The 12,796-nt window shown below is 40.6% G+C and overlaps 1 protein-coding gene across 14 annotated transcripts in view; it reads right to left on the bottom strand.

The window, feature by feature from the left end:
• BRSK2 (BR serine/threonine kinase 2) overlaps nucleotides 1-12,796 on the bottom strand; it is a 327,161-nt gene that overhangs the window by 30,655 nt on the left and 283,710 nt on the right. For 7 of the 14 annotated variants that reach the window (XM_061342436.1, XM_061342445.1, XM_061342438.1 and 4 more), the window contains 4 exons: nucleotides 11,922-11,945; nucleotides 6,148-6,208; nucleotides 1,629-1,836; nucleotides 438-486 (listed from right to left, as the gene is read on the bottom strand). In XM_061342436.1, coding sequence (XP_061198420.1) covers nucleotides 438-486; nucleotides 1,629-1,836; nucleotides 6,148-6,208; nucleotides 11,922-11,945 — 342 coding nt within the window. Of the gene's footprint in view, nucleotides 1-437; nucleotides 487-1,628; nucleotides 2,242-6,147; nucleotides 6,209-11,921; nucleotides 11,946-12,796 lie in introns of all 14 variants that reach the window. The other 7 variants (XM_061342437.1, XM_061342440.1, XM_061342443.1 and 4 more) reach the window with 2 other exon arrangements.

Genomic DNA, 12,796 nt, shown 5'->3' with positions numbered 1-12,796 from the left:
AATTATCTTAGCAGAGGCTTCTGCATGTTATCCTGAGGATGCAAAGTCTCCTGTACTAACAGGAAGACCTTTTACTGTATAGTTAGTGCCAGTATAGACCACTGATTAACCTCTCCACTCCTCAAGAGTGATCTGCTTGACAACCAAATGAAAGAAGAGAGAAAGAACGTTAACGTATCTAGTAAATTCAGCAAGCTATGAGAAAATGAGGTGATTACTGGAAAATTGTTTCATCACCTGTTGACCCCACTGAGGTACAGATCTTATTCTCGGTCCTTGGCAGAAGAACAATTTCACATCTCTATCCTTCTCACAGGACAACAGATTACAGTCAGACACTGATCCACAACAGAAATATGTCGCCCTATGACATTCAGGCAAGGAAATGACATTGGTATTTGGTAGAAAGAAAGCAGTGTTAACGGCAAAGTACTTACTCTGGGGATGATTCTGGGGTTAAATTAGACATCTCCTCTGGTGTAGGTACTGCACACACAGCCAAAGAGAGGGAAGGAGAAAATAAATGGATGATTCAGTACACTTTCAATTTTCTGCTTGTATACTAATGAAACAATTCTGACATTACACCCTCTTGAATTTGCCTGCTGCCTCTGCAGACTAGTTCAGACATTCAAACATTGATCGTATGTCTCTGGATCACTGTATCTAATCAAGAGTTACTTTTCAAGGCTCACTCTACCCTTCCTTACATCATTATGTAATTCTACACTGGCTTCAATGGTTTCTGGTTCAGACCCAAACACCATGCCAATCTGATTGCTTTACAATTGCTTCAAAGCCTAGCTGGATGCAGCTCAGTCACTGCTGCAATTCTCTGCAGTTCTCTGACCATTTCAGAAACAATGTCCCTGACCATGACAGTTCAAATTCGACTCTTCATGGCTGTAATCCTCCTTTCCCAAGGGATCACATCCCAGTACACTGTAAAAAACCACAGGGTGTTGGGATAGCTTCTGATGACATCTGAGGATAATGCATGTGACTTTGGGTGCCCTTTGCCTGAATGCAAAAAGCCACCTGGAGCTTGAAGCAGAAAATTTTGCACATCTCAACACTCTAGAGACTCTGAAAACTGAAAGAGGCCAGCAGATAACAGATCAGTGATTGAATTAAGGAGATTTTTACACCAATTACCAAAGGAGGTAAAAAAAAAATCAACCAAGATCAAACAATCTGTGCTTCAGAAGAACCAATTTCATCCTACTGCCACTGGCTATCCTTTTTCAGCAGAAGGCTCAGCCTGTGGCTAAGGAGAGGCAGCAGAGCACAGCCATAGGGGAAATGGCAGAACTCTAGGTTCACTGACAAAACAAGTGGAGAAGCTGAAGACAAAATTTTCTTGTGTTTTAAGAACCACGAGGGGGATAGTAAGAGCTGTATGGCTAGAGTATGAAGAGGGCTCAGGAGATGGTGTTGGAGCAGATGCAATGGCATGACAGAGCCTGCTTACACATAACTTGGGCTGGGGCTGGCTGATCCTATCACTTTCATTTTCAATGCCAATAGTATTCAGTCCCCAATACATGAAATTTGCAGAGCCACAGAGAGACTTGCTGCCGAATGTCTTCCCAAATCAGAACCACCTGTGTGTTTGGGTGAATACACACCTTGCAATTTCCGGCGATGGAAGCGAGGAGACCCCAGGAAACTATTCTTGATTGAGTTGAGCCGTGTCCTCCATGGCATTCCTCCAATGCTGGGGCTGGATGGTGGTGTTGGATTGGGTGTGCCTGCTGGGCTCTCCTTTGGCGTATGGACAGGTGTCCCCTTGGGGGTAGGGAGGGGACTTCCCCTTGGAGAGGGGTGAGGGGTGACCTGTATGATGGGGATAGATTTGGTGCTTGGGTCAGTACTAGAAGGGAGCAATCTAACAGGAGACATAGGGTTGGTCTGAACTTTAGGAACAGCCAGCTGTGGATTAAAGCTGGCAGCAGGTGAGCGGCCCTGAGCATTCTGCACAGGGGTGTTCTGGGAAGAGGGGGCGTTGGTATTGCTGGTAGGGAGTGGGTTGGATTTAGTAGACTGGAGTGGTTTTTCGGCCAATTTGCTCTTGGATGGCAAAGTCTGCGTCTTTGGGTTGGGCTGAAGTGCTGGCTTTGGTTGGAGTACATGTCCAGGCCTGGAGGCGTTCCTACAAGCATCAGGGTCCAAGGAGACTTGGGGTCGGGGACAGAAAGGGAGGTCGGAGGTCTGAGGGGGGATGAAGAACTTTCTGATAGGCTACGAGACAGACGCAGAGTGTCCATGCACATCAAAAACAGTGAAATACGCATAGAGCGGGCGAGCAGAGAAAGTCAGAATAAAATCCATTTGAGTCACAAAGATGCACCATGTCACAAGGAGACACAAGAGATGGAGGTGAAAGGGTAGTGGGGGGGGAATTTTGCAAAGAAACGAAAACAAACAAAAAACAAAAAAAAAAAAAAGACATGCAGTTAGCTGGGAACACAGCATAATCAACAACAGCAGCAGCGGCAGCAGCAAGAACAACAGTGTCATAACAGGCTTCATCATATTAACAAACCACGTGTCAGCAAAGGAAAACAACAGAAAGAAAAGTAAAACAAAGAAAAAACCAAACGAAACCAACAACCAAAAAACAAACAAAACCCCACAAACAAAAAACCAACAACCAAAAAAAAAAAAAAAAAGAAAGAAAGAAAGTCATCAAGAAAAAAAGAGAGAAATGCCATCTCTCTGGGATTGTTCTGATTGCCCTGCAGTGAGAGAAGCAAGATGCTGTAGGGAGGTGAGGAAGGGGAAGAAGAGCCACTGAAGCCACAGACAAATTGAGATGTGCCAAGAATGGGACCACCTCTTTCAGCTCCAAGTGCGCATATGCAAACCCAGAAGAGAGATGAAACTCAAAACAGGTGTGTGATACATACGGAGTGGTAGGCGATACACACACGTTAGTGCACACACCAGTCAGAACCTCTTTCCTTCCTCTTTACCCGACTCTGCCTAATGCACACCCCTGTTGCAGCCACCCATTGCAGAAAGGGGTTGGAAAGTGGGCATTGAATCTTCTGCCCTGACCTGGAAGGTTAAACTGCTCAGTATTCACTTGGAGGCTTCAGAACACACACCTCCAGGAGAAACATGCAAACTCAGACTGGTGTTTGATTTGTAAGCAGATATAGCAAAAACTTCAGAGAGGCCTGGCAAATTTGTTTATCTGGGAAGAAAGGATACTTCCCATCAGACTTTATGCTTCTCCTGCAACATTCCTCATCGCACTGAAGGACAGTTTGATAACCTGAATTTCCATCATAAAGTCACAGCAATATTTGCCATTAAGTCCCAGTTCTATGGAGGGGGTGGGGTTTTGTAAGACACAGTTTAAAAAGAAAAAGACAACCCGAGTTCATAATCCATCACTGAATTATCAAAATGGGATTATGAATTACATTTTTTTTCCCAAACAGTAACATTTAGCATGTTAGAGGCATCTTGGGAAACCATTCATATGCCAACAGCAAACAGCAATACACAAACTCGGGAAGATAGAAGCCTTTTAAAGGGATATTAGCAAGCTAAAAATCACATTTTAAACAAAACAAATGTCCTTACAAAACAGCACTGTTAACACCTTAGATTATAAGTACTGGCATCATGGTAAAAATAGAAATCACTACTCAAGTTCTTTAGATTTGGTCTACAGATCCTGATTTCTATAAATGATTAGCTATTATGAGTTATCACCATAATATTATTACTATTATCGTTAATTCTTAACACATAAAAGCTGTAATCAAGCACTGTCCAGACATTTTATGTACACATAACCATGCCTCAAATCTCAGTCCCAGGTAAGCACACTCACTGGTGAGTTTACTGTCCAGGTTTGATGGATTAGCACAATGTTGCCACATTTTAAAAATGCAGAAATGTATTTAAGACTTAATTTCTAAAATGGTTTGCATCAAAGTTTTGTAATTACTTCAAAGAACTTGGGGCTAGGCCTCCAAAATGAAAAGAAAATCACTACATTAACACATCTGTATTATTACTAGGATTGTAAAGTTAACTGAATTCTGCCATGTTGGTAAATTCTGATCACCAATGAAAGAAGCGGAAAAGATGAGGAAAGTGGTTAATCTACGGAAGTCACTATCAGCATCTGATAGTGCCAAAGGATACAAGTTAGACAGCTTGACTGCAAATGTTTCCTTGCCATTTTTGTATCTTACGCGTACGATGGTTTGAGAAACAAATTTGAAAGAAAAACTCAAATTCAACTCCCACTTAAGCCATTTACAATTTGAAGGGACACCCTTAACTACCGCATTTTTAGTAATGAAATAAAGCACAAAAATATACAAAAGTCTGAACTTCAGCTGGTGCAATGGGGAATACTATCACAAGATCTTGTGAGATTTAAGAACTTTTAGTTGCTGTTGAATTCAGTTCCTCATAGAACTGAACCTAAGCAGTGTGTATAGCAAAACGTGTATGTGCTTTTTAAAGTATGTTCTTTTTCAATAATCTAAGGTGCTATTAGAAACATAGGTAAGGACATTAAAAAAAATCAAAACCAAAAAAAACCCAACCACAACAATTTTTATTCCATCATTTCCTTTTAAGCCTCAAATTTAACCTGCCTTAATATTATTATGATCTGCTGAAAATGCCATCTGGTTGCTAAATCCTTTTGAAGACTATTTGATCAACTACCTGTTAAGTAAAAATAGTAAGATATAGCAACTATGGAACAGATTTTGCCATCCTTATTTTCTGATGTAGTTCTACTGAGATGTCAGAAATTGATGCCAAGAGATCAATTAATGAGATCAAGTTTTAGGTGTGCTGCACCGGATGAGTATTTTGTGCAAAAACTGTTTCCATTGCTCTTTTTCAGCACATTTTGCAGTGGCATAAGAGTTCTCAGACCTCTCTTTCATTCTACTGACATCCAGGAGTCCCAGTGCAGAAACAAGGAAACGGATCTTCACTGGTTTCTGGCACGTTAAAGACACAGAGGTGATCACAAACTCATTTATGCCAGTTGCAAAATAGGGCAACAATTGCCAGGAATCCAGAATATATTTCAGAAAATAGTTCAAGCAAGCAAGGAGTTTTTACTAGCCTATAAATTTAGACCTGAAAGTGTCTTTATGCCTAAGAATTACACACGATCTTACTGGAGAATTACAATTTTAAATGCTTGGAATACTGATGTTATCTTCATATACCTAAGAGTAGATCCGTATGCATATCCATAGCCTAACACGAGGGCTATCCATCTGGGGGATAGCATCTTCTCATGAAGTCATGAAAGATATGACTTTAGAAATTTTCCTAAGACACTGGGCCAGATAATTAGGAAACATGAAGTCCCCTACAGACTTCTTGATAAGGTGTAGATTTTTGTAAGGACTGCAGTCTTGAAGTGACTAAACTGACCTTGTCAGACACTAAGAATATTCACTCTTATGCCTACAGAAGTTACCAAGACAGGAAGACCTCTGTCATTGCACTTAAAAACTGTATTAACTCTGCAGCAGATACTCTATTAAGCATGTTTTGTGCTAGCTGAGTATCAGTATCAGTTGAGGACTGATATTTAGTTGACTGCATGTTGAATAAGCACATGTAACTGTAACACTTATAGGGGTTTGAGTTCTTGTCTTAATTAGTTATCTTACTTTCCTTTTAACTTTGCTAGCCCTCAGATTTGTTTATTTTTTCTGACTATCTAATACAAACTATTCTGAGGCAAACAGAATGAAGCTCGCTGTAACTGGCATGGTTTGGTGCTCTACTGTGACCTGATTGAAGGTAGCTGTGAAATGGTTCCTGATATTTGGTCTGAAACCATGCCATACATAGACCTCAGCTGGATATGGCAATGTTCAGTAATAGCAACATAATTCTATGTGCCTGAGACTGAAAAGGGCAGGGGCACAGTGAGATCCCTGCTAACAGTGCAGGGAGTATGTATGAGAAATTCTCTGCTTGCATTTGTAATTAACATTTCCCTTGCTACCCATGAAAATTTACAAGCTGCCAAGAAAAAACAAAACATCCCAGCTAAGAGCCACAGCTCTGGAGCAACAGATGTCGAAAAGCATCAAGCATGTGTGAGTGAACTGGACCAACAGATCTTGAAGCAGCACCACTTACCCTTGGACTGCTGAGAGGACTGGTGGAGAGCCCAGATGATGCTCCGCTGATTGACCGAGACCTGAATGAACACAATAAGGAAAAGAGCCCTCAGAAAACATGGACAAGTAATAACCCTGAACACCAGCCACCATAGGCACAGGCATGAAGTGAGGAGGAGAGAGGCTGTCACTGGAAAAGCACATGACTCTTTCTGTTCACTACTCTTACATTTTTCAGTTGTCCCACCCTCAAAACAAAGAAATGCTGTTGCTCAGGGAGGATACTATGATCTGTTTTCATTAGCAGAGTTGCTAACTTCTTTTTGGTCATCAAGCCCCTGGAAGCTACTACATCTGACCTGTGCAAGCTGAACTGCTGAATTCAAAAGGGATTGTCAAGACATTCATGTTGGTGCTGAGAATTCTCCCTCTGTGCAGTGCTGGTGGACACAGAACAAGACGTCCTCTGTCATGAGCAACATGGGAAAGCACCACATGTCCAAGGCACAAAGGCAGGAGATTCTTCCAGATATTAAGAAAAAACCCCAAGTCTCCATGACCCAAACACACAGTCATTTCCTATGTGATGAATTCCCATTGAAATCAAAGCTCACATTGGCTTAACCCTTTCCAGCTTCTCAGTGATGGATTAAACATTTCTGCTCTCCTGTAAGAGATGTGGTTGCATGAAACAAGACAGGTCTTCTCTACGGATAATGACTTCTGCTATTGTTGATGACTTTACTAATATCAAGATAACAGCCCTCGTGCCCTCAAAAAGGGCCAGTCAAGGGAGATTAAACTGTCCTTCTACATGCTGACAAGGTCACCTACACTGTGATGCTCTTATGCTCTCCAGCAAAGGCAACCTAGAAAAATGTCAGGTGTAGGAAATAAAACATACAAACATGCTATGCTAAATGTGCCGAAAGGGCGGACAGGCCAATTGCACAAACATTTCAGCAGCAGTGGTTTCTAGGAGGAGGGCTGCCCAGCATTTAAAATACCCCTCTGTGTGACTGTAAATGAGTAAACCTCAGAGGCAGCTGTTTTCTATCCTTTCTAAACAGAAAGAGTTGTATTGAAGACTGAAACATCTTATAGGAAAGGACTTGGCTAAGTCTACTTGTTCAACAACCACCATGAAACGTTAATACAGCAAACCTACTAAAGTTTCACCTGTGGTAAGAGCTATGAAAGAAATTACTTTCCTTTATGTAACAAACATGAAAAGGTTGAAAACCTATAGATGCTTGGAAAACAGTGCACATGTGTATGTGTAGAGATACGTGTCTGCGTGTGTGCACACACACATATATTTAAAAAGCATGTAGGTCAGATAGTTAGTACCAGGTTATACATAAGAGAATATAAAACAAAAACAAAAAGAAGTTCCTGAAATGGTGCCACAGACATGCTACTAAATAAATTTTAGTAGAATTATTAAAAAATATGTGAACTATGAAAGAGGAAATACTTCCAAGGGAAGAGTAAGTTACAACTGAGCACAATGGCAGATCCTGTTCCCTGGATTTGTATCCTCTGCAGAAACTACTCGCTGATGGTTTTCTATATATCTCATTGCAGTTTGTCCATCACAGCAAGTAAGTGAAACCTAGAAGCCCAGTGTCAGCATGCTCTCTTTTTGCAGATTAAATCTATATTTGCCCTGTGAAATCAGTGGCACTCATTCTATGCAGAAACTCCTCACTTATGTTTTTCCTTGTACCCTGCTGTAGCCTGCCCATCATAGTGGAAAAGTCAAAAACTTGGCATTCTTTTCCATTAGATTAAACCTAAATTTGTCCCATCACAATCTGGGGAACTCGTAAAGGCTTATGCAAAGTAATTTTAACAGGAGAACTGTCTGATCCATTTTTGAAAGGCTATTTTATGAACCTCCCCTATGACTGAAGTAGCTGAGAGCAACACAGATGTGCTGTGCATATAGAAAATCCACTGAGTTAAAATCTGCCTTGTATTGAGTCATTGTGAAAAGCTTCTTCCAAACCATAAATTACAAGTGGAGCCTAAAGATTATCTTGGACAAATGTAAAAGGCATTTAGGTGCCCAGAGATGCAGTTAAACACTTACTTAGGAGTTAAACTCCCACTAGGAGATGTTCCCACCAACTCTTAATTGTGGTGGGGAGTCCTCTCTGACACTCACCTGAGTTCCAGGATACTTGATTAAAAGCTCCAATCTGCTATTTCCTTTTTGCAATCACGTGTTTCCAATAGTCCTGAATGCTCCCTCCCAACATCCTTACCTCCTAATTTTTTTATAAAAATTATCATAAACATGGAGGGCAAAACATGGCATGCCCCACCTCCCAACTCCCAGGTCTTTATTGGAAGCAATATTTGAAAAAGAGTTGTTGTGTACTGTGTTTTCATCCAGCCTAGGAGCCTGAGGTAGGGGACAGAAGAGAGAGTTAGTACGAAATCCTCCTGGAAATGCATTCAGTATCCACATGATTGCTATCAAACAAGCTTTATTTCTGCTGCTGATTTTCATGCAAAATACATAAGAAGTAAGGTAGGCCCTATAGCAAGTTTTAGTTTGTCCACACTGGAAACTGTATATAGGAGCAGTGGAAAGAGTTTGAAGAATACTGGGTCAATGTTAAGAATGCTGGGGTGAAAAGAGGAATGTACATTTTCAAAGCTTTTCCCGTTTACCAGACAGTGTTGGTATGGGTTATGATGCCAGACTGAGGAGATCTTCCTTGTATTTTCTTCAATTTAATAAATCTGCCATAATTTACCTTTACATATGAGACATAGTTCCATAGCTGGGCATAAAAACTCAGTACAGTGGCAGGCTCTATACTCCAGTACAAAAATGCTAAGAAGCACAAATGACAGATTTGTCCCTCCCATCGAGATCATCTCAGCTGGGAAATGCTAGAATTCAGTTTTAGAAAGAAACACCACATGCACTGCTCCTGTATCTCAGAGTGGACAGAACTGGGAGAGGGCCAAAAGAAAGTAATGAGAACGCTGCATTATGCTGAAATGCTGTAATGAAAGAACAGAGAGAATTTAAAGTTTTATCCCTCTCACCAGAAAACGAAAGCATGAGGCCCTACAGGCAGGACGTTAGTATGGCAGACCCTGGATGATCTATGGGTGGAAAGGAGAAAAAATACGACATCATCTTATCTCTATGGTTATGAACTACATTTATCTGGTGGGAAATAGCTATTAGGAAGTAACTTCATAAAAGTCTCTACAGGCAATTTATGTCATTGGAAGTATTAAATCTATAATTATTCGAATAAATAAAACAATCTAGGAAACTACAAACATAATGTGTGACTCATTTTGTTCTGTGATTTGCACTGCTGTATGCTTGGGCACTAACTCAATGGAAGCCATCAAAAAGTTTTTGAAATACAAACAGAAAAGTTAACGCAGTTGCTCAGATAAAGAGCATTCCCTAAAACATAGCTCTCAGATTTAGAGACCCAGAAGAGCCTCTTTAGTCCCTTCCAAAGTGACATAGTTGTTTTGCCAAGCCTGGAGGGATGAATTAAAAAAATCCACAAACAAAAGCATAAGGGAGTTAGACCTAATGTTTAGAAGGAGGAAGATGTAGAGGGCACTCTAAACGTAACGTGGGCACTGAGATCATTGCATGCTATTCATCCCATCTCATAGATGGACAATAATCTGGAGACATCTGAGCTATGAAAGAGAGAGGTCAAGGACTGAAATAAAATGTGCATGCATGGGGTGTAGTTTGTAGATATGATGACTGCATACCTTTTTCAATCTATTTGATACTTCAACGTATCCAAGTTAAAAGGTCCACTCTTTTAAAGTAACTTATTTTACTCATTTTAGCCAGCTGCTGTCAAGACCAATGAAGCCCAATCCATGTTAGACCAGTGGTCTCTAAATGGTGAAACTGAGGAGCTAGAATCCAGTTTACAGCTGGTTTCAGAGACCTAAAGAATTTCTTGAGAGCTGTAAGAGGTGAAGTGCTGAAGCCTCACACTGCTGGGGTGTAGGCAGAGAAATACAAGAAAGAAAAATGTACCTGACCTGGTAAACATACTACACATACAGCACATGTACAGAATACCTCTATATAGCGTTTCACTCAGATTAATTTTCAAGTGTTTTAAACAATGCATCTGCTAGCACACACCAGTAGTGTATAAAGGCTTCACAGCCAACACTAAACATTTGGGTCAGATTCAGCATTTGTTTCTTCTTTGAATAACCACCTCACAGAAATCTTTCTTATAATCAAAGGGGAGTTCGGTACCTTGTTGCAGTCCCAGCAGAACTTGCTTTTATAGCACAGTTTTACCAGGATGCTGAATACAGCCTCTTAGCTGGTCAAGCTGGAGCCATGCTTCCAAGAAGGGGAGCCTGCAGCATGCATGCAGCGTGCAGTAATGCATTAGACTTGTGTCCCTGGGTGAAATGCCTTAGAAATTTTAAATTGGTTTGATTCCATATGTAGTTTTGAAAGTCATTCTCAACCTCTTGCTTGCTTCAAGTATAAATTGGGTGGAATTTGATACTCTTCCTTGCTTGCTTACTCAAATAAACCAAAAAAATTCTGAAGTATATTTCAGGGTATGAGACCCCTGAAAATGACCTGAATTAATATGCATAGGTGAGCAGTCAGGCACTGTGTGTTACAAAATTTCATCACGACTACTCTTGGGTGTCTAAAAGATACAAACCGTGCTTCCTTGCTCCTTGATCTAGGGAATATGAGTATCTTTGAATCTCCTGTCTTACAGTCCCAACCGTGCAAATAATAGTGACTATAACAGCTCTGTCTGGGAATCCTGAAACTTATGTCAGGAGGTCTACTCAAGGTAATAACCACTTGTAGATGAAGCCTTACAAAGAGTATGGAGAAAGGACTGCAGGTGTTGGTAACACACCTCTTCTTCCTTTCAACACACACAGAGGGTGATGTTGAACAGCACCACCTTCCTTAGTTGGCCAATTATACTGAAGTTCCATTTATAAATAGTTTGGAAAGAATTAATAAATAGTAAAGCATGCTACAAACATGAGAAGTAAATGTTACTGGTGCTAATAAGCTTTCTCAGTATGTACCCTCTAAATAAACTTTTGCTGTAGTCTGTAGTGATCTACTACAATGTTTTTATTAAATCATTTATTAATTAAATATTCTCCTTCTGTTAAGTATTTATAAATGGAACTTTAACTTGAAGCATGACTGCATTTCTAGTTGCATCTATAACCCCTACTGAAAATAAAGAGCTTTGAAGACTCTCTATCTGTCTATAGGGCCACCTGTTCACCTCTTAAGAAAACATATATTAAAAAGAGAGGGAATACCCAGCATTTTTTTTAATGACACAGATGGGACTGAGCTTCATCTTAAAAAAAAGGAAGAAAAAAGGATAAATTAGGATCAAAATTAAGAGTACCAAACAGATACAAAAAGCGCTAAACAGAGAAGGGGGGTTAATTCTCAGAAGGTATCCTGGTATGTGCACAGAGTCTGAGGATAGTTCTCTGTGCCCACAAACATTGAAACACAGAGACAAAGAAGAGAACTGAAAAGAACCCAACATTAAATTATATGGAGTGTGACTCCAACATAAAGCATACAAACACACACAAAAGCACCAAAAATGCTTCTTCCCACATCTCTCTCTCTCTCTCATTCCCTGCTGTAAAACCTCAGTCACTGAAGTGTATAAGCCAGCATTGTATTTGTGAAGTGCAAATGAAATGTTTCTCTACAAGATACAACAGGTCCCGCAACAGGAAAAATCCAAAACTAGAGCTTACCCCAATGGATCAGCACTCGCCATCCTCGGAAAGGGAAAATGAAGAGAGAGGGAGAGAGAGAAAGAAAGAGAGAGGGATGTGGAGGCAGGTGGAAAGAAGAGTAGGAAAAGCAGAGTGAAATACTGTTAAGAGTACTGAACGGTCATAATTATTGCCACTGGTGCCTATGTCTTCAGAGACCAGGAACACTAGGGGGACAGTTGCATTTACCAGAAAATAACTTTTATCCGGTTTACAATATTGCAGACACATCCAACTTTGGCACTGGGGAGTATGGAGAGGGACATACTAAAGCTGCAAAAAAAGATAATCCCAGCCAAATCCCAATTAAGGCAGTCAGCAGAGCAATGGGGTCCATACTTCATGATGCATTTCTTTTCTGCCTCTTAGATAAGGCAGAGTTATATCAGACTGTTACCAAGGAAATTGGTTTTCTTGTCCCCCGTTTGCTCAGTGTAGTGTCCCTCTGTCCCCCAAGCTGGCCTGGTAAGGAGTACTTCATTTTTTTTTTTTTGCCACGAATGAACTGTGAAACATATTGGTTATTAAAGCATGCATTTCTGAGCCAGCTTGGGAGCCCAGGGTACAGGATTGTAACTCAAGCTGTGAATCTGCTTTGATACTGGCTTATTAGTCATGATGGCCTTATAGTCAGGAATTCAGATCAGCTAGAACATACCAGCTCAGCAACCCAGCACTTATCTCTGTGGATGCCATCTTATGCTCCAGGATCTCATTTTTCATTCAAAATAAATTCAGTCTCTGGGTCTTAAAGGTTGCAAAGAAAATCTTTCAAATGTGAATGGAGAATAAATCAATGCTGTGCTGAAAAGAGTCTGAAACAGCAGCTCTAAAAGCAGAATAAATCTCTGGCA

The sequence above is a fragment of the Neopsephotus bourkii genome, unplaced genomic scaffold, assembly GCF_033783945.1.
Source record: "Neopsephotus bourkii isolate Nb327-2 ecotype Australia unplaced genomic scaffold, CSIRO-AGI_Nbou_v1 NB_1792, whole genome shotgun sequence".
In the NCBI taxonomy this organism is placed as follows: Eukaryota; Metazoa; Chordata; class Aves; order Psittaciformes; family Psittacidae; genus Neopsephotus; species Neopsephotus bourkii.
The sequence above is the reverse complement of the archived record's forward strand: the minus strand, read 5'-3'. Positions and strand labels throughout refer to the sequence as shown.